The 21,217-nt window shown below is 44.6% G+C and overlaps 1 protein-coding gene across 6 annotated transcripts in view; it reads left to right on the forward strand.

Annotated features, from left to right (window-relative positions):
- LPAR1 (lysophosphatidic acid receptor 1) overlaps nt 1-20,824 on the forward strand; it is a 76,012-nt gene extending 55,188 nt beyond the window's left edge. For all 6 annotated transcript variants that reach the window (XM_076362169.1, XM_076362172.1, XM_076362173.1 and 3 more), the window contains exon 4: nt 17,201-20,824. In XM_076362169.1, the coding sequence (XP_076218284.1) occupies nt 17,201-17,502 (302 nt within the window). In that variant the 3' untranslated portion in view covers nt 17,503-20,824. The remainder of the gene's footprint in view (nt 1-17,200) is intronic.
- Nucleotides 20,825-21,217: the final 393 nt, after the last annotated feature.

Genomic DNA, 21,217 nt, shown 5'->3' on the forward strand with positions numbered 1-21,217 from the left:
GAGAGACATCAGTACCATTCCTTAATTCGCACTCCTTTCCTTCTCCCTGCTTAGCGTGTTGCAGATGGGTTTAAGTATGAATGTTCCCAGAAAAATTACCTAAGAATTGTGGCAAGGAAGGGTTTTGTCAGCAAGTTTGTGCTGCTGGTTATTCTGCACAGGAAGGAGACAGCTCATGCTCTTGTGATGCCGGCTTGATGGGACAATTTTCCGTAGTGTCACGAAATTCAGAAAGCGCAGCTAGGGAGAAGGATGGAGAGGTGGCAGGTCACGTATGACCCTCTTCTGCTGTAAACAACTTTTGGGGTTGTCTCTTTTCATCTGTTTTGCATGTCTTGATAGAACATCTCTGTGGAAAAGATTAAGTTTTAAATTGCATCTGTTAACATTTACATGCATCTGTTGCAGTGATGTACCATGCTCTTACAGGCATTGGCATACTTCCCTCTGCCTTTCCCTTTACCTGTACTCATTGTACTGTATGTGGTCATCTCGCTTCTCTTAAAGCCTCCTGACTGCGTGTACTGCATTTTGCAGACAAACTCATTTCCTTGCTTTTTGATGTGTTCGCTCTTGCCTGCACCCTGCACCATCTACTGTGAATGACTGAATTTTCCACTCAAAACGCTTGCATTGCAGCAACATTCAAGCTCAGACCTGCTGCTAACAGCAGTGTTTGACAGCCATGACTGAACCCTGGGAGATCTCTGCATTCGACCCTCTCCCATCAACCCTGAACTCCTGCCCAAAGTGACCCTGATGAATGCAGGTATTATTCTGTGATGCAGAATAAGGAGGAGGAGATGAGGAACATCCAGGCTGTGGATCAGTTACTGGCACCTTTTTTTCCTTCTTTTTTTTTTCTTTTATGAATATAATGTATAGCCAATTGCAGTAACATACAGAGCTTCGATGCCAGTGGACAGTCACAGCGATGGCAAACAGTAGCAGGCTTTAATCTCAAGGGAGCTTCTCTGACCAATGTAGAGAAAAAACAAGAGCCATCCCTGTCTGAGAGAGTGACACTGTTTATGACTTGCTGAGGCAAAACTCTCGTGGTTTTGGGAGGGTAAGAGGGAAAGCAGGGTCCAGCGGTGCTCCTGCACCTCCCTGTTCTCGCTCATTCCCTTCCCCAGGCACGCACAGCCCAGGTTTTGCAAAACCCCCGTGGTTCAAGCCCCATGATGCGGGCTTTTCTGGCTGTGTGTCAGGCAGGGGGAGCAAACTCCTCATGTAAGCCATGTCAGTAAGGGAGGACGGCGGCTGAATCACAACCAGGTACAACATCTTGTGCACTGGAGCACAGAGCTCACCAACCCAAGCAGCTCAGATGGGATCCCAACGCTGCGGGCTTTGCAAAGCACTCAGCCGGTTTCAGACATAAGATCAGCCAAACACTGATGAAATTAGCAGGGAGTGAAGACTCTGTCCTGCCCAGACCACATTATCTGCCCTGCACCCATAGCTGTGTTCAGCCTCGTTGCATATGCCAACGCTGCATCCTGGTTGGATTAGAGCTGGTGAAACTTGCATGTGCCTTCTCTGATAAATACTGTTTAAGGCAGGAGTGTAGTCAATGATAAATATAAACAGTGAGTGTTTTCAGAAAAATGTGTGCTGGAAATACCATAGAATCATCAAACTTGCAGTAGGTCAGTCTGGAAGACCTGCCTGGTCATTGCCCTGTTCCCAGCCCTGTGTTCTCTATGCGCATAGATAGAGCATTAATGAACACAGTTACAATATTGGTGTTCGGATGGCAGGACAGCAGAGAGAGCACTGGTGCCGGTAAAAACGCTTGTGGCATCACCAGGTGACTAAGGAAGCTGAATGCTGATTAATTTTGGAGGAGGAACAAGTAAACTCATCCCTTGTTGCTTGCCTTTCCAAGAAGGTACCAGCGACAGAAAATCTGTGCTCTTCTCGTCCCCTCATAGTTTGCAGAACAGCTAGCAAGAACCCAGCAGATCTGAAGCTTGTTGCGCTGGTTGGTTTGGCTTTTTATTATTTGAGACACAGCTGCGATCAATCCCCAGGGTGCAAAGCCTGCCTATTAAAGACAAGCAGCTGGAGACATGGACTTTTCCTATAGCACTGAAATGGCCTCTGCCTTGCTGCATTATCCCCAATTTTGCTAGCCTGGCTTTGTTATAGCCACTGCTCTGAGCTCTGCAGAAAAATGATGAGAAGCCAGCAAGTATCACCAGGAGCTTTAAATGAAGTCAGGCAAAGGCTGATCTGAGTTTGCATCAGGTCTCCTCCTTTATGCACCTCCCGTACACACTGCTGCTGCGTTGGAGTTTACCTCAGTGTTGTCTCAATGTTCCTTTCATTGTTAAAACATTTTAAAAGGAAATGAGGTCAGCTCTGATTGGCTTCTTTCAGTGTGTTGCTGAATAGTTAGGGGATTTTACACTTCCTGAAGAAGAAAAAAAGCTGTGCGTTTCACTTGGAGCAGCAGAGGTTCTTCTTGGAAGCAATTATTTTGCTGAGTAGAAGGATTTTGCAAGTGATTTGCTTACAATATACTAATTGCTTTTTTGCCTTTTTTTTTTAACCCAAAATTCCTCAGTGGAGGGCCTTTTGCCTCAAAGGTCTCAGTTTATCTCATGCAGCTTCTGGTTTGCTTTAGGTGCAAGCCCACAAATATCTGCTAAAACAACTGCAGAAATCTTGCGAATTCATGTATCAGTGTGTCTGTTCCAAAACAATCTGACTTAAACTACTGTGAGCAGTGCTGAATTAAAACATCTGAATGATCTTGCAGGCACTGTTTTGGGTGTGTGCTGCAGGAGGAGTACTCAGTGTAGGTGCTTTAATTAGCCGGCATTGCAATGAAACATATTTCCTGTGTCCCCAGGTTTCACCTCCTGGACATGTGCTGATATCGTTCAGCAATGCCAGTGGGCACAGCCTGTCTGTTTGGTGCTGTAGGTTTTTTTAACATGGAGCAATTCAGAAGCTGACAGCAGGAATTTGAGGAGGTATCTTTTTTAATGGTCAGATTCTGCTAGTCCGTCAATTTGCTGCCTTCCTCAGCCCCATAGGTGAGCTGCAGACCTGTGCAGCTGCTGAAGGTAATCCAGCTGGAAATTGCCTTTATGGTTTGGTAGCAGTCTTGGTCCTTCAGTTCCTCTTTCATCAGGGAACAACAGCTGGTGTTATGCTAGTTAGGTTTTCTATTTCACAACCCGTATCCATGATCGCAACCCTGTATTGTTTAAAGCAAAAGGATGCAATACAGTACATGGCCTCGACATACTAAGACCTTCTTTTGAGGACTGATAACCTTGCAGAAACTTCTTGTGGTTTTCCACAGAGAGAGTATGGAGGAGCCTTTTGTTTTTCTTTTAGAGGACTGCTTTCAATGCTGCTGTACCATTTCCGACTGTTTTTACAACTGCTTCTGGAAGTCAATGGAGTTACAGTTTCTTTGACGGCTGGCTCCCTGCTTATATGTTGTCCCCTTTCTTTGAGCAGACAGCTCAGCCCTGCATCTAGAACCTGCTCCCATGGAGTGATCAAAGCAGCATGCCGTGCAGATGTGTCCAGTGGGCATAGCGTGAGGGATCAGTCGGAGGGGATTAGACAGATCTAAGGGCCATTCAGAGCATGCAGAACAAAATAGGTTTGCTTTTTGGATGCCACATGTCATTCTCTGCATGCAGTCTCAGGCTTTCCAGGTGTGAGACAAATGCTTTCACAGGTATATTCTGCCTCTGGCAGCCATTGGTGTGGCCTGCACTGTAGGTAGCTGATCTGCCACACCTGATCAAACTGTTATTAGTGGTTATTTTAAAAAGTAAAGTACTGCCCTGCCATACGTCATGGTGATGTGAATTATTACCAGATCGGCCTGGTCTGCATCCCAGAGAATTGTTTAAAATATCTTTTGTATTTTGAAAACTTCTGGACGGTTTCGTTCTCAACTGCCAAAGATTTTACATTTAATGGCATTTAAATCCCTTATCCCTTGAGGACTGAAGTCCCTGGCAAGCAGAGAGTGCTAAAAGGGAAGAATTTTCAAGTTCTTGCCCTGCAGAAGCAGCACGCTCCCCGGCAGGTCCATGGGGAGCGCTTGTGCGAGCACAGCCACGAGCTCTGCCCTCGCAGCAGCTTGCCTTCTCTGTGTCGCTGTGAGAGACGAGTTGGCTTTGCCCTTAGCCTGAAGACAGGTGACAGTAGAAAATAATTACTGTGGTCTTTGGCAGTCTCACTAGAGAGGCCAAGAGTTCAGTGGGAACAGAGACGGCTCTTTCATGCCCAGCAGCAGAAGACTCAGGACAAAGCCAAGCTGCAGTCAAGGCATGCTACAGAGAAAGCAGCAACGTTAACGCCTGTTCCTTCCTTGCTTGGTAGATAGGGGCTGGGTATAAATGACCTTTGTCTGGCACTTCTCATGAACACCCCTGAAAGAGATGAAGGTGGCTGGGAATCAGCCCAGTTTTGGTGTTGAAAGTATTTCAGTATTCTGCTGCAATACAATTGCCCTTTCATGAGTAGGTGGGAGTAAGTGAACTGAAAGAGAAGACTTAGTGCCTTTTTTTTTTTTTCATTATTATTGTTCCTTTTTATCATAGCCAAAATCTACAGACTTTTATGGGGACACTGGAGCAAACTGTGTGCCAGATGTCAAAGGAGTCACATCTTCAAAAATATGCAGATTGAGCAACCTTCAAAATAGTATGATAGTGCTCTTTTTTGTGGTTTCAGAGGCTATTTATATAGAAATCTTTAAGCCACAGTGACGCAGGATGTGGTGCTAACACAGTACCTGAAAGGCAAGCGCTATTCTTGGACACTTTAAGGTGCCGTACTTTGCTTAGCAGGGGTTAAATTTAGAATGGGAGAGCAGACTGCCAAAGGTAGAGCGCTGTTCCCAAAAACCAACTGAAACACCAGGATCCAGTATGCCAAATCAAACTCACATCTCTGATAAATGCATGAAATGTGGGGAAACTCAGGCATAGTGAGAGGATGCATCACTTGTCTAACCCAGAAGCAGTTTTAATGGCTAACCCTTTAAGTGGATGAGACTGGGGTTCCCTCGTTTGTAGTGATGAGGGTGTCTAATGCATTCTGATTTTTTCCCTTGTTTTGGTTTTTGCCTGCTTGTCCTGACCTAATGACATAAAACAGAACTGTGCAAAACACTGCTGGCCCAATAGCTGCATTCCCAGGGTTTTCCACGGCTGCGTACTGGTGAGAGAAAGGGCTAGCTGAAGACACACCTTTTTTTTCCCAGTATAACACAAGGTTTGGCAATGTGATTCTTGAAGCTATGAGTTGAAATAAAGGCTAAATTTTATCAGTGCTGTCTTCTGTGTTTGCCTGAAGACTTTAAATCAATACAGATTCTGTAATGGTAAATAAAAACGAAATCACAGAGAAGCTGCCACTGGAATCCAGATAGTTACCACCAGCAATGAAACATTTCCAGACTTGTTCACTGTATTTCCCATTTTAAGTATGGGAAATACTGTCGTTACCGCAGTAAAACTATATGCTGCAGGATGGTAAACACCCTTCTGACAGGGAAAAAAGTACCTACTGTACACTGCTGCAGTGCTTCTTTCTGTGGGATAGTTTTTTTAATGAATCCAGAGACTGGCTTCATAGAAGTTGATAAAATACTAATCTTTCGTTCTCCCTGACACATGAGACATAAGTTATACATAAGTGTAATGGCATTTTGTCCAGATAGGGAAAATTAGATGTTCCAAGGGAATTCAGAGGCATCTGTGAGAACCAAGAGGTAGCTGCATCCCTTTAAACCATGTCTCATCTTCAGTGTAGAACTATAGACCAAAAGCTGTATTTTCTGCCCAAGTTATCAGCCTCATCTAGACAGGTTTAAACGAGTACATATAGAATTAAGTGCTAAAACCTGGAATTTACCCTTCTGATAAGCTGTCAGTATATACTTACCACAAGCAAAATTTGGGTGGTTCTTCACTCAGTGCTTCTCTTGTGAAGTGCAATGCCACGTCTGTCTGCTATCCCTCTATCATTGCTATTTGTAGACCCCTCACTGGTAGTATGACAGCCCGAGCAGCGTCCATACGGCCTTGACACTGCTTGGGTGGTGAGGTGTACAGGTGACTTACTATAGCACCATTGTTCATGTACAGTCTGTCCAAGGCTGCTTCTGCTTTAAGGCAGTATTTTGATTTGTTAACATTCAGATGAGGAGTAGAAGGACTTTGGGGAGGAGCCTATCCTAACATATCCAGAAGACAGACTGATTTGCCAGGAAGATTTATTCTGGAGTGACATCCTCTTAACCAAGAGGGCTTTTCCCCTGTTGTCCACTTCATTCTAGAGCTCGTGCTCTTTGTTTTCGCGGAGGAACACAGCTGTCATGGTGGATTCTGCTTCTTAAAACTGTTTTGTGTTACTGGTCTTAATGCAATTCCCTCGAGGGGTGTCTACCACAGCTTAACCAGCTAGCTATAATCAGATAAATTGCAGTATGGCTATATAAAAATAAAAGCGCACACAGTTTTCTTGCAGTTGAGGTAGAGCTGGTATATAATACAGTAATTTTAAATATCTCTGTATTTTCTCCTATTCACAGTCTGATACTAGCATGGGAGAAACAGATTTTATTCCTATTAAGGAAGCAGATAGAGGCTAATATTTTTCTTCTAATATTATTAGTTTCATCTTATGTAAGAATCAAAGCAGCCCTTTACATATTAAATTGCATCCACCCATGCTTCATTTGGAAACTTTTGTTGCAACTGGAGCTTATCCAAACATAATACCAGTAACACTTAATGTCCTTAACAACAGAAGAAAATACAATTAAACAGTCTCTTGTACCAAAGTTGTTTGAAATCTGCGAAACAAACTGTATTATTTGAGTGTAGCATTGTGACCATCCCTGGGAAAGTACCAGAGTACCGCAGGGGGTATATGGATTTCCAAAGGAAAAGTGGGCAAAACAGGGTTTTTTCAACATGGCCGTGAATGATTTTTCTGTGATTGAAAACTGCAGGTCGTAGAGGAGCGGTGAAACACCCAGGTCCCAAGCATGCTAAATATACTTTGCGGAGGCTGGCAGAACAGTGTCCGGTTTGTGAGCCCTGCCTGCAGGGTGCCAGCTGTCCCACTCCTGCCTCAGATGACCTCTTGCGGTGAGCCTTCATGTTTGCGTAGGCACGTTCGCATTGCCACCAGACCTGGTCACCTCCAGCTGCCCCACATCTGGGACCTGAAAGCCTCACCCAGACCCCTAGGATAGGGTCCTCTTGCTGTTCGGGGATGGGTCTGTCCCCCACCTGGTGCCCCAAGTCATGACCATGAGCAATCAGTGCCCATAAAGAGGGCACTCACTGGCTGAGTTTGGACTAGGGGATGCAAGTAGGATGGCAGGTATGGACTGAAAGGCGGTTTCGTGCTTCTAATTTTGCCCAGACATCTGTTGCCTGCTTTTCTTTGTCCTGTGTCACCATGACCCAGGGACACCAGTATCATGAGCCTCAGGAGCCTCTTCTCAGCTGGGCTTTTGTGCTCCTTTTCCAGCCAAGCTGCCATCACTGATTTGGGACTGTAGGAGCATTTGTGTCCATAATAGAGCATAAAGGCTTGTGTAGAACGCCTGAAAGTTGAAAGAGACACCAAAGTTTCCTCTGTGTGTCAGGTTTTTGGCAACAGCAAAACTCCACGGGGACTACTGTTTGTCTTTACACAGAGATAAATAGTCAGATTGCTTTGGCAACAGCCAGGCTTTTATTCAGAGATTAGCTTCACATATCTTTATGAATTTAGAAATCAGTTGGAATCCTGACCATTGGCGTTTAATGACTTCCTGTTTTTGTCTAAAATGCTTTTTATAGATAAAAGGCTTACTTTCTTCTTTTGCGGGGGGCAGTGGGGGGAGTACCGTCTCTCTCCTGCAGTCACTAGGTCAGCAGCGAATTCCATTTTCCTTAACAACCTTTTGATTTGAGGGATTCAAATGGATGTGGATAAATTGCCATAGGCTCGAGCTGTTGGTTTTCTTTTTGGAAAGCAGATTGCACATGCTGTCTTTTCAAGGTGTTCTTTAAAACCAGGACAAGCATACTTTTGAAACGAGGAGGTATTCGAACACCTTTGGTTCGAAAGGTGTCAGTCAAAAAACAGTCCTGGTCTCCCCTATTTGCATTAGCACTTGATTTCTCCTTCAGAGACATCAGCCAAGGAATACTTGAGGGCAGCTGGATCAGCTGGCTGGAGACCAGTGAACTCATTTTGCAGGACTGCAAGCAGCAGGCAGAGAATGACACCAAGCAAGTGGTAACCTGGGCTAGAGTTTAACGAGCACCCATGAAATAATCCGGTCTGTTCTGATGGCTTGCTTCTGCCCATGTCTCGTTCTCTCTTCAGTTTGTTTTGTTTTGTTATCGGTCCTCCCCAGGTTTTTCTGCCTGTTGCTGTTTCAAACTTCAAAAGCTTCAGATACTACAGAGATATGCAAGGGCTTGAGACCCACGCGGTATCTGAAACATCCACAGTTGGTGCCAGGCTCTGTGGAAAGGCCTCCCAGGGTCCAGGTGGGAAGACACCCAGCAGATAGGACCTCCAGAAGGAAAGCCAGGAGGCCGAGCGTCAGCATACCCTGCCTCCAGCACTTGGCAGCAAGCGCTCGGGGCAGCGAGTGCAAAGTGCTGCAGACAGTGAGCTCATGAGGACTCCCACAGCTGCCATTTGCGAGTCCTACTGAGAGAAGACTGCTCTTCATTACCTCTGGTCTGGGCTTGCAAACTGAAGCAAGAAGAGAAAACCAAAGGTGTCAGCCACCCCAAGAAATGGGAAGGCGTGATGGCTGTAGATGCAGCCCCACTGACGACAGGCGTTTTCTGTCTGAGCATCCCCATGCTCAGAGATGGCGGTCGTGAGGCTAGTGGTGCCAATGGGGTTGTTGGCTAATGGTTGTTGTCAGCACCCTGTGAAACCTGCGGTGCGTCAGGTGTATCTTCAGTTGGCCCTACGTGCAGCAGGTGTAGATGCAGAAGTGTGTCTGGTTTAAAAGGTGGGCTTAGACCTAAAGATTTCACCAAGGAATTTGTAAAAGTCCATATTTATATGATAAATTGTCAAGAGCAATGTGGTGATGTAAGCATCGGAAGATAACAGGGAGAGCAGAGGCCTGTAGCAAAGGAGAGTCTGTATGCCAGCAGGAGTATCAGTTGTGGTCAAGACTGTATGTCCATTTAGGAAGAGTTTTTTACTTCATTTTATTTTTTCTGAAAAGCAAGAAGGTGATGAGGACTAAAGGGATGAACAGGTGAAATATGAAATATTTCAGAATGAGGTGATGCTAACATACACTGGAACTTCACTCTTTGTGGGCAAGGCATGCTGCTCCTCCCAGCCCAGCTAGAGCACAGGCAGAATCCCAAGGAAGCTTTCATGTTAAGTCATTAGCATGTTTTAAACCAGATGAATGCTTCAAGAGGGAAGCAGCCAGGTTCCTCAGAGAGGGGGTGATTTGTTGACAAAGATAGCCATGCCTTAAACACCGAATTAATTCTGTGCACAGGAGTTCAAAGGTGAAGACAGATGTTTGAAGCAGGCACATACTGTATTCCTCCTGGGAAGGGGAAATAAGTTTTGGAGCAAGACATGATTTCTGTGTTCCTACATGATCCAGACGTTATTTTGTGCAAAGTCTGACCAAATCCAACAGCTCAAAATCCCAGAATAGGATTCAGGAAGAGGTTGGAGTGTGCGTGTGCCGTATAGCTGTGGAAAAGGTAGGAAATCAGGGAATGGATGCAGTACTAGCAGAAACAGTTTATTTAAAAATCTCTTTGCAAACCATGGGTGCAGTAGGCTGAAAAATCTGGCAAGCCTGTCAACTTTTCATGTGGAGTTCAGATACCTGGAAAAGCTGAGGTCAGGATTTTATCTGTAATCTGCATGTTCAGAGCTGTTCTGCTCACAGGATTCAAGAATGGGGGTCCCCAGGGATGGGGCAAGTATAGTGTGAAAGACAGGCTGATAGCTCATACCACCCATCTCCTCCCATATGCCCCCTAGTTGTGTGTTTTCTCTTACTTGCTTGGGTCCTCTTGCTCAAAATCATCTCATGAGAAGTACATGTAAGATACTGTTGCATGAATATGAATGTAGATTTTATTTAGCTTTGCTTTGTTTCTCATTTCCTATTTTACACTGCTGGAGACATCCCCCCTTTCTTTCACACGCAGCCCCACCAGAGAAATGTTTGGCTTGAAACCCAAAGGGGCCATTGCATCAAAGTCTTGCAGACACATGTCAGAGAAAGCAGCATTTTGCACTCGGTCAAAAACTGCAGGAGGAGTGTACTACGAATCTGTCACTCATTCAAAATTCATACAGCTTCCTTAAATAAAGACACCTTAAATAAATGAAGGGGTTTTGATAGCACCCTTTTCAACAAGACCATTCTTACTGGCATGCTGCATGCTGCTCCCCTCCACCAGGGGTATTTTTCAAGGACTGTCTTTCACTGTCATCCTCGCCGAGCCTTTTGGAGTCTGTCGACGGAGAGGCAAACCTTTCATAACTGAAGTTCTGCAGAATTTGCCAAATTTAGTATAGGATTATTTTACATTTGTTAATCTGGTCCATATGTGGTAGTCACATTTTATTTTTTCACATAAAAATTCCATGGGTGGAAGCAAACCTTACCCCAGTGCTGACTGTTTCCAGCAGAAACTACAAATAACAGCAACAACTGTGTTTTCATCCACCAAGAACTATAAGCTATATTGTAGTAATGTTGTGGCAAAATTGGGGAAAATTATGTCAGACTAGAATTAGAAGAATTACTCCTACACTCTGTATGTTTACAGCGTGATAAATTGTCTTCATGGGTCTTTTCATATATAGTAATTCAGCATTCATTTTAGATTTCATTCTCTAATATTTGTATCTGGGGAAAGCAATACATAGCTATAAATAAGCGCTATTTCATGCAGTACTTATGTCTATTCATGCTATGCACAAGATAACACGCAGTGTGATAAGGAGGGTTATTGATACAGCTTACAGATGGCTAGGGCATGAAGAAGTGCAGTTGTGTTGCAGCTGATGAGCTTGCTCCTCAGCTAGCATAGCAAGTGGCTTTCACTGCTGAGGGTAGGAATGTATCAGGAAGTGGAAAATGCCAGGCATTTCTGTAGCCCTTTTTGGCTATGGTTTTGTTAAATAAAACAAATTGTCTCCCCATAGCATTGCTTTCAGCCTGCAGAAAGTGCAGCAAGACCCTGTTCCTTGTTGGTAACTGGCAGTGATGCTCCGTGTCCTTTCCTCTCTTGGTCACCATTGTCCCAGTGGAAGAGGTGGTGTAGCCACCCATCAGAAGTGCCACTCAGAACAGGATGGGATTTGGAGAGGACAGCGGGTGGATGAGGGGAGGTGAGCAACAGCGGCAGAACGTAAATGTCCCTGCAGTTCAGCTGGAGTGCGTCTTTTCTGTCTTTGATATGGTAGTGCCTTATCCTGTTTCTGTAATCTTAACAAAACTGCAAACACAAGCGAGATCTTTTTTCCCCTTTCTCTCCTCTCACTCCCTAAAAGAGGCCCTTTGCATATTTTTCCCCTCATACAGACTTCTCTGTATGAGGAATTTGCAGGGTGAGTGTGAGGCCATGCCAGAAAACAGTAAAGTCAGGGTCAACACCCAAGATGGGTGGAAGAGGGCACACGAAAGGGACACAATATGGTTAAGCAGGAGGAAAGGGGTGTTTCAGAATAGATGTGCATTGACAAGAGCTGCATCCCACCGGAGCCTCCAAGGGATGGCGGTGTGTGACTTGGCAGGAGCAGAAGCGCTTCTTTTATTTTGCTGTTGCAAATTAGAGGAAAATAAACGTTCATGGAATGAACGCAGACTTACGCTGTCCAAGGCAAAAGGGAAAAAAAAAAAAAACAGTGCTGCTTAGGAAATGCTTCGCCTGCTAACCTGAGAAGTTTCACAAGTAGCCGCCCAGTCTGGTCACTGGGAGGTGGCTGTGTGCGGGTCCTTGGCATCCAGGCTGGGTGTTGGAGGCTTAATTGCATCCTTGACCCGCTGCCCACCCCCAGGATGGCACGGGGATACCACGGCCCTGGGGAGCTGCCGGGAGAGGGACGGCAGGCAAGCCTCGGAGTGCTCTTCCATGCCACCTCCTGCCAGGGCTGGCCCCGAGTGATCCCCAGGGGCTGGGTGCCAGCATGCCTCCAGCATGTTGTTTGTGAACTTCTTACATCCTCCCCAGAGCAAAGCCTAACACAAAAAATATACTGCAGTTTGATCAGCGTCCCGCTAAAACAAGGCTCGCTTTCCATCTGCAGCAGCAGCAATAAAACGATTTAATCTGCAGCCCTAGGATAAAACTGGACCAAATGCTCTTGCCATGCATGTAGAGGGATGGTCGCTTGGAAATCGCTTCTCTGAGCCTGGGTTTGGATCTGTGCAGTGTCTGCCTTTCAGCTCATTGAAAAACAAAAGAAAGCTCTGCAAGACAAACTGACAATGTTTTTCCCCCCTCTTCAACCTCTTTTCCATTAACTACGTCAGATCCTCCAGGTATGTCTGCTTCTCAGAAGGGGAGCTCTTACTTGCTTTGGTTCTTACCAAGTTTTTGTAAATACAGGCATCAAGTTAAGACAGTCTCCACTGGTAGGAAAAAAAGTCATCCCGAATGGTCAGTGCTTAGTGAACTGAACCAGCAGGCATGCTTGACTGCAGTAGCACAGAGGTGATCCATCATTCAAGTACAGCCTTAAATTAATATTTCTGTGTTTTAAGAGGCTGTTTCTATAGTATCCTTTTTCCTAATTTATCTTTCTGTACTGTCTGCAGTTTGTTGTGTTGATTTTGCAAACATTCCTGAGAGGACCAAGGACCTAGTAATGAGTGACTAGTTCATCAGTGTTTATTCTCATGTAGCTTGTTTCTTTTCTGCTGCTGGTTTTTGGAGTTGTTTTCTCTTTTGTTTTGCTAGTCACTCATTTTTGTGTGATTCATCATGCTTGGTTTCATGTGCCTACTGCCCACAACAGTTTTTACTCTCTTGCAATCAAATCTTGCTGTGAGGCCATGCCAGTTTCCAAGCATGCAACTGCCGTGGAAATACAATCCGCATTGGTGCAGCAGACGAGGGTTCAAGACAGATGTGATGTAGTCATATTGTGGTCATTGGAAAGCCCCCAGTGGACTTCTGCCACAGCGCAGCAAGACAGACTATGCACGAGGAGTTAGAGTTTCAGCCCTGGGTGAGAGGTATCACACAGCAACAGAAAATGAGATTAGCGTCATGACTGCTTTGTTTTAACTCAGATTTCCTGCTGTAAAATGTGCTTCCGGGTCTATAGGCCCCTTCCCCTCTTGTCTCCTTAAGGCTTTTTAAAAGATGCAGTGCCATTTGTCCAATTCCCTCAAGCTTTCCTGTCTCATGGCTAGCCATTTGCCCTTCAGCCTGATGGGCATTTCTTCCTCACCAGGCCTTCTCTTGCCAGACCCGCCGGGCAGACCTTGGCCATGCACCACCGGGATGTTCCTCCTGCTGCAGTTGAATGGTTTGGTCAGCTTCGTGTGGTGCCTCTAAGGACTGCCAGGGTTGGAGGTGTCACCCTAAGGTGCTATCTGTCCAGGCAACGGTGCTCTTCAGCCACCCAAGGACACACCATTGGCGATTTTATTCGTCCATGTTGGGATCTCCTAGTGCCATGACATGACAATTCACTGAATGCAATAGATCTGCTTTGTATGTCGTTGTGATGCATGTTTGACTGCGTTTGTAAAATGTTAAGATGCACCTGGAAATTACTCCCACTGTACTTTGGGCTGCTCTCAGTTCTGTTCCTGAGCAGAAAAATACATCAAGATTTTGGTGTATGCTTAAGGCTTTTCAGTACGTTGCAGCAGGAAGCTTTTGGATCTCATTGTTTTATTAGATGTGATATTTTTAGATCTTCATTCTTGGTGAAATCAATGCACGACAGATTTCTGGAAGGGAAAGAATTTAACCTCACTTTTAGCTTAATATCACTTTACTTTGACAAATATTCCAAGTAAGAAGTAGAAAAAATAAATTCAAGCCTTTTTCTCCTTCCAGGGAAAGAATTCCATGTTTAACAGATGATGTTTCCTAAATCTGAAGTAATAGGAGCCTGACATTTTTATGTTCCTTGCATCGTACCTAACTCAAACATGCCCTTACCCTGAGTGATGCTTTCCAGTATTTTCCAGGGTACTGACAGTTAAATAACAAGTGAGAAAACCTGAGGCATTGTTTGTGTCACCATTTGCAAGCACTTAACTTAATAAGCCACAGGAGCCATTAGCATGGTGGGAAGTTTTGCTAGGAAAATCCCAGGGGCTAAAGTAATACAAAACCCGCTAGACTGAATGGGGCTGGCTTCAATGGCTTTTACTTCCCAATAACAAATAAGCCGTCTGTTCAGAAGCTTGAAGCTAGCCCTGTTTGCACAAAGGTGCAGTCCTGGATGCTGTGTGCTCTTCTGCTGCCACTGCTGCCGCATGGAGGCAACAGGTTGGAAAGTCAGCCTGGTCTGCAGCTGGGGGCCAGGGCAGCAGAAAGCCCATGTTACCCAAGTGGGTCTGGAGCTGGGCAGCGTGGGTTTCTTCTCCTCTTGACACCTTGGCTGCCAGCACATCATTGACCCAGCTCCAGGCCTGGCATGAACAGCAGGGTGGCAACTTGCAGAATAATGACTTCCATTCGCTTCCAGAGCTGGTGGGAAGGCGACCCTTTGTTTTTATCTTTTTTTCAGTGTAGCATGAGCTGCACAGAGCATTTAGTTGCTTGCTCAACCGCAGTCCACTTTTTCTTGAGTGCAATGACATCAAGCCTCAGCATGTAGGTTGTTGGACCTATCTGAGATACTGAGGAGCCCAGAGAGACTCAGAAACTCCACCGGAGACCAGTGTTCAGTGCAGTAGGCTGCATGTGGAATTTTGTGAAAGACTTTGGGGCTTTCTTAGGGGCAAATGCCTACCTGCCTCGCCGTATTGCTTCTTGTTGTTGCTGCCTTTAACATACCCAAAAATGATAGCAACAGAACGTTCTGTTTCACATATTTAGTTTCTCAACACCAGATTTGAAAAAAAAACCAACCAAAAAAAAAATTGTTGGAAAATTGGAAGCTTTCATTTGCAACTTTGAACAACACTAGGAGAGCTTTCCTGTCAGCTCCATTGTTCCCACATTGGACTTTTCTGCTACAGGCCTGGTGAGGATGCTGTCATCATCTTTTGTCCTTGACTGTAGACCCCATGACTTGCAGTGTTCCCGTCTCTGATGTTGTTCTCCCAAGACAGCCTGTAATGAAGAAAATACATGCTCAAGCTGGAACAAAGTCCACCGCTGCCTCACTAGCTAGGAGGTTGAACACAACAGACACAGTTTCAGCAGCGAGTGGTTGAATTTGAAAGATTGTCTTGGTTTCTGCAGAAACCAGCTCAGCAGAGCTGCTCCGTGCAGAGGGCAGCCTCTGTATCAACCCAGACAATCCTGCAAATAAAGAGATGCAGTTTTCTACTCTTCTGGGAACAGGTACAAGGAAGGGACAAAAGACCGTGGTCCTTTGCAAGGGTTTCAAGTACTCTTTTCTAGGACTGCTGGAATCCAAAAGAGCTGCAAACAAAAGCTATGAAGTGGATTCATGTGTTTGATGCCACCTCAGCGTGGGAGAGTTTCATCCCTATTCTGTAAAATTGCTGCCAGCCCCTAACAAAGTCATTTGGCCAAAGACATTGGTGCTTTGTACTGGCAGCTGGCAGTTCGCCTCCCACCTTCTTTCCCTTTGCGAGCTTTGTTGGTCAGCAAAGTGATAGGCGTTGAGTGGCACTGTGGCACCATCAGTTGGAAGCAAGCTCAGTTTAGGGATGCTTTTTTGTATGTAGAAAGTCTGTGTGTGGTTGCCTGGTTGGCAACCAATATCTGTAGCCTGGCACACCCTGCATGTTTGCAAAGCCCTTCAGAAAATGTTCTTCTGTTTGACCTAGGTGGGTTTGGTATCCAAACGGAAAGGTGTCTGCACAGCTTATGGCTGCCACTGCCCAAGCTGGAAATAGGTGGCACGTTCTTGGCAGGCACGGCAAAAAGGCTGCATGCTGCCGAGACTGATTGTAGTCAGCTGCTAGACCTGCAGAGAGCATCACTGCAGAAAAAAATGGAGGCAGTATGTTAACAAATAAATACCCCAGTGACAGGAGAACCTGTTTGAAAACAGCACTCACTGGGTAGTGCTGGGAAGCCCTTATTGCTGCTGCCTGCGCTAAGCCTGCCCGCTGATGATAAGACCTTGGTTTCCACCTCAGCCAAGCATGTCAGCCTGGAAAATCTCAGGAGCACCATCTTCGTTCTGACATGATTGGTGTGTAAGGGCTTCCCGAGCAGTGCTTATATTTAAAGCCTCTTTAACCTTGCAAGGAGTTAGCAAGTTACTCCCAATAAAGTGCAACGCATTTGATTTCATTTCTGCATTGAACTCCAAATTTTGTTCTGGGCTTTATCCCCCTCAGAGCTTTGCAAAGCAGAGAAGGGAGGGGGAAGCATTTTAATCAGGGTAAGGCTCTTTGGCATTTACACTATTGAAGCCTGAGAAGCCTCTGAATTTCTGTTGAATAGAGCCCTAAGAAAAGAAGTAGATCTGTTGAAGGACGACATTTCAGTGCAAGAAGGATGTGTGTTTAGGACTTTCCATTACATAATGGGGCTGAAATGGATTAACAAGACCCAGGCTTTCTTTTTCTTGAGAATTGCTGCCTGCACCACTCTTTTTCTATTACTGATGCTTCAGTCACAGCACTCACAGAAAGGTTTTCTTTGTTGTTATTAGTTTGAGAAGTAAATTGCAGCATTGTTTCTCCTGATCAAGAGATTGATTAGTCAGAGGTCTCTAGCTGAAAGGAAGAAATGTTCCTCATTATCAACTTTAAATGCAAATGTATTTGCCAAGCAGAGAACGTTTCAGATGGTGAGTGGGGGGGGAATGTCTTGCTCTTTTGATGTGCTGCCCATAACCATTTACAGATCTTTGAAAAGCGGCCTTCTCATCAGGTCAGTGAAGAAATAGTGTGGGAACGATACTCTTGAAAGAGAAAATTAACCATTGCCGCTTTCAGTTGGATGGTTCTCATAGTGTCTTGACGAGTAACAGTGCATTAATATATTTGTGGGTTTTGTTGTGTTTTGTCTGCTCTTTCTCTTCCTAGGTGCTTTCATAATCTGCTGGACCCCAGGATTAGTCTTGCTGCTCCTCGATGTTTGCTGTCCCCAGTGCAACGTCTTGGCCTATGAAAAATTTTTCCTGCTCCTGGCGGAGTTCAACTCTGCCATGAACCCCATCATCTACTCCTACCGGGACAAGGAGATGAGCGCGACCTTCAAGCAGATCCTCTGCTGCCAGCGCAGCGAGAATGCCAATGGCCCCACCGAAGGCTCGGACCGGTCGGCGTCCTCGCTTAACCACACCATCTTGGCTGGCGTCCACAGCAACGACCACTCAGTGGTGTAAAACTGCAGCCAGCCGCGTGGCCAACAAAGAGCAGCAGGCTACACCGCAGAGCGGGGTGGGTGCACGGCCCTGGGGAAAGTAACCCACTCACAAGGTTTTCTCAAACACTAATGGACTACAAGTGCTTCTTTTCCAGGGAGCCCAACACACCGGCGCAGTCTGCCCCATCTGCAGGACTGGCCGTGTGCAAGGCCTTTGATTTCTACTTTCAAAAAGTAGAAGGCAGATGCCTTGTGACGGAGGTCATCGGTAGCCCATGGAAAGCCTTGCTGAGACTTTGTCGGACTTTGCTGCATCTTGGTGCCAGTCTGAATCAACTCTGATTAATTAAGCTTATACCTGCTTCACTGCATTTACATGTAGCCACTTAGTCTTTTTAAAAAGGGAGTAAAGGGGATAAAAGTATGCCTATCATTTAATAGACATGTAATATTTATCACCATCAGCATGCTTGTGATGAACATTTTCTGTGCAGGGAGTAAAATTGTGCTCTAGATTTCGTATCCTTAGCCACACTGCCATAACTACAGTAAAAAAAAAAGTAATTTTTTCTAATACAGGCAACAGGAAGATGATGGAAACTGACTGTTCTTACCTTCATTACTGGTGTCAGAGAGCATGCATGTTCTGTGTGTATGCAGATTGTTTTAATTATGAAAAAAAAAAAAAGCTCATTGTAAAGTCTGCAGGAAAGTAGAAGAGCGTAGACTGTATTCCAGTGTTTGTTTAGATTATGAAATAAACAGTACCCTAGTCACAAGGTATTTAACGTTCTTCTTTGAAGTGCGGTACGAAATGTGTAACATGTGAGGGGTCCCAAGTTTTTCATGGACAAGTTCTTAAAGTAGGACACATCCCTAAGGCTCTTAAAGGGCTACAGTCAGGTTGGTAGATTTAAAAAAAAAAATGTATTTATGGCATTGGAATGCTTTTCTTGTTCATGGCAGAAAGCAAAGGGATTTTTGACATGAAAAAAAAAGTGTACAGAACCTTTTATGGAACCTTTCTTGTGATTGAAAACAAAACACCCTCTGCATTTTTGCACTGAGAAGTATTTGTAGGGTATCTTTTAAATGATGTACCCTTCATTTCAAAGGCAGCGGGCTACTAAAAGCCAAGGTACAATTTTATTTTGTAAAGTTAAGACAACATATGTAGTATGTTGGATGGACCGTGCTACATATAATAGCCACACATGCACATGCACATTGTTATGAATAGCTAAGTATGACAGATGGATTTTTTCATATATGGCTGTTTCGAAGAGAAATGCCACTCATGTGAATCTCAGTTACCGAGAATCAGTGACATTAATCAAAACTCCTTGACAGGGGTAAATGTGAGCAAAGGTGGGATCTTGCTGATAAAAAACTTGGGACCTTTCTCTGCGAAACTGTGTGTTCTCCTAACAATGTAAAATATATCAACAGTAAATTCCTGGGGCCATTTTCCTCATTGTAATTTGCCTCTATAACAAAACAAACAAACAAAAAAAACCAATGCCAAAAAATCAGAAGTGTATCTGTCAATGTAACATACTGGAATGTAACTAAGGGACAATACTCTCCCATTTGGGCAGGGAAGAAATGGAGGGGAGAGGGTCAGCCCAGCAAAAAGCAGAGTTTTTAGCACCTCTTGCTTGGAAGAGATGCTTGGATTTTATGCATAAAATTGCTTGGAAAAGGCAGTTCCTTGCTGAGTGAGGGAGGAGCAGCAAGTGAGTAAGATGTGTCTCCACTGAATAAAGTGAGTTTTGCCACTGCTTTCAGTAAAACTGAAATTCACCTGTACTGTCAAGCCGAATTTGTGTGGACACTGTGGAAGATGGAGTGGGCAGAGGGGATAAACGCATTATCTGCCAGTTGACCAAGGTATTGAATGTCGTACTTGCCTTGGACAAAACAGCTCTTTTTTCTGACTGTGTTTGAGAGCAAGTGAATGTAAAGGTTGATTTGTTTTTTATCCATATAACTGTACTGAGAAAGAGAAGAACAGGCTGTATGAAATTTTCATTTAAAAGCATCTGCTTGCTAAGCCACTCATAAATTTTTCTTAGTGCCTGAGTGATGTTTGAGCTAGTGCAGGTAAGCAGAAGAAAGGAGAGGGTAAGAGTGCCTCCAAAAACAGGGAACATCTGACTGAAAAACAATTTCCTTTTCTCAAGAGTGCTTGGAGTTGCTTTCTTCCCTGGATCCAGGGAGAGCACTTTTTCATATCCCCAACTTCCCCACAAAAGAAGGACATCACAGACACTTCATTTTTTTTGGGGGGGTTGCCCTTTCCAAGTGTCCTTTTTACTGCTGTTTGCATGCTCTTTACTGAATCCCTCCTGGATAGGGTGGGAGGATGATGTTAAGAAGCAGCACCAAATCATTCACCCCAGTTTACCGTGCTGAAAGTGTGGTGTATTTGGAGAAGCTGCAGGTGAATAACTTTAAACGAGGGTGCGATCATTCGTGACACGCGTGTGGGTCCAGAGGCCCCTTGTGAAGACGGATGCCCTAGGAGGCTTTTCTTTTCTCATTGTAATTGCGACAGGTGGCGGTTGCTGCCCAGGTACATCGATCAGCCCTTCTCCAAGGAGGCACTCGACAATTCAGGAAGCCGGACCTTTCAAACTCTTAACAGCAGTTGAATTTCAGTCGTGGGGTGGATTAATCCTGGAGCACTTCTGGCAGCAGGTGGCTTTTTCTTCTGAAAGGTGAAGTGCAATGCTTTAGATCAAAGGCAACAGGATGCAAACGTTGCTTGTACGATTCCACTAAAGGAACTCACTGAGCATGTGGCTGCTGTTTAAAAATTTAATTAGTGCTTTGTTTTGTTGACGTAATCTCCCTATATTCTTAAGAAATCTGATCTGTGGATTGAGTGTTTTTTTGCAAGCTGATGAAATTAAAGCTGCTGTGAGCAAAGAGAATAAAAACAAGAGCTTGGAATAGAAGGATTCATTTGCTCTCTTTTTCAGAGTGGTTCACATGCCACTTGGTTTTGTCTCAGATTTTTTTTAACTTTTGCTTCTCTGTTCAGATTTTCCAGCTTCATTGTGCAGTTGTAGAACTCACTTCTGCTATGTGAAAACATGGTGCAAAGTACTTAGGGAAAAAAAATTGCTCCACTTATTTTTACTTATCTCAAATCCTTCAAAAGGTTTTAGAAGACTTCTTAAAATACCAACAATCCTCCCACAGTCATTAAAATTCTTCTGTTGCTGGCTGCCTCTGGTCCAAGTAAATCCTCTTGAAGTTCAAATGTAACGGTGTTTGTTTCAGCAATTGTAGTGGTGGGGAGTTGTGTATTAAAAGGAATATGGTTGATGAAATCATTTGCAGATCAAAGAAAATGTGTTTTTCCTTCTTTGTTTTTTCAGTGGCAGCACAAGTCTGAAAACTAATTGAAAAAATTGCCTTTGAATGAAGGATTATTAAGTAAAATTTTAACTCCCTGTTGCTATCACATTTAGAGAGGCTAGGTGACCCATTGGTCCACAGAGCTGTTAATCACAGCATTTACATGAAAATTTGAAAATATATTCTGTGTTTGACACACACTGCATTTCTTGTCAAGCCCTTTTTTGCTCCATGTTCTCTGAGATCTAATGGTAGCTTCCAGCTGGCTGCTAACTGGGATGCTCAAAGCTGGGCAGATACCTGGCACAAGGAGAAAGGGCAGAACAATTAAGAGCTTTTTCAGGGATTCCTAAAACAAAGCACACCTG

Source organism: Aptenodytes patagonicus, chromosome Z (assembly GCF_965638725.1).
Source record: "Aptenodytes patagonicus chromosome Z, bAptPat1.pri.cur, whole genome shotgun sequence".
NCBI classification, from domain to species: domain Eukaryota; kingdom Metazoa; phylum Chordata; class Aves; order Sphenisciformes; family Spheniscidae; genus Aptenodytes; species Aptenodytes patagonicus.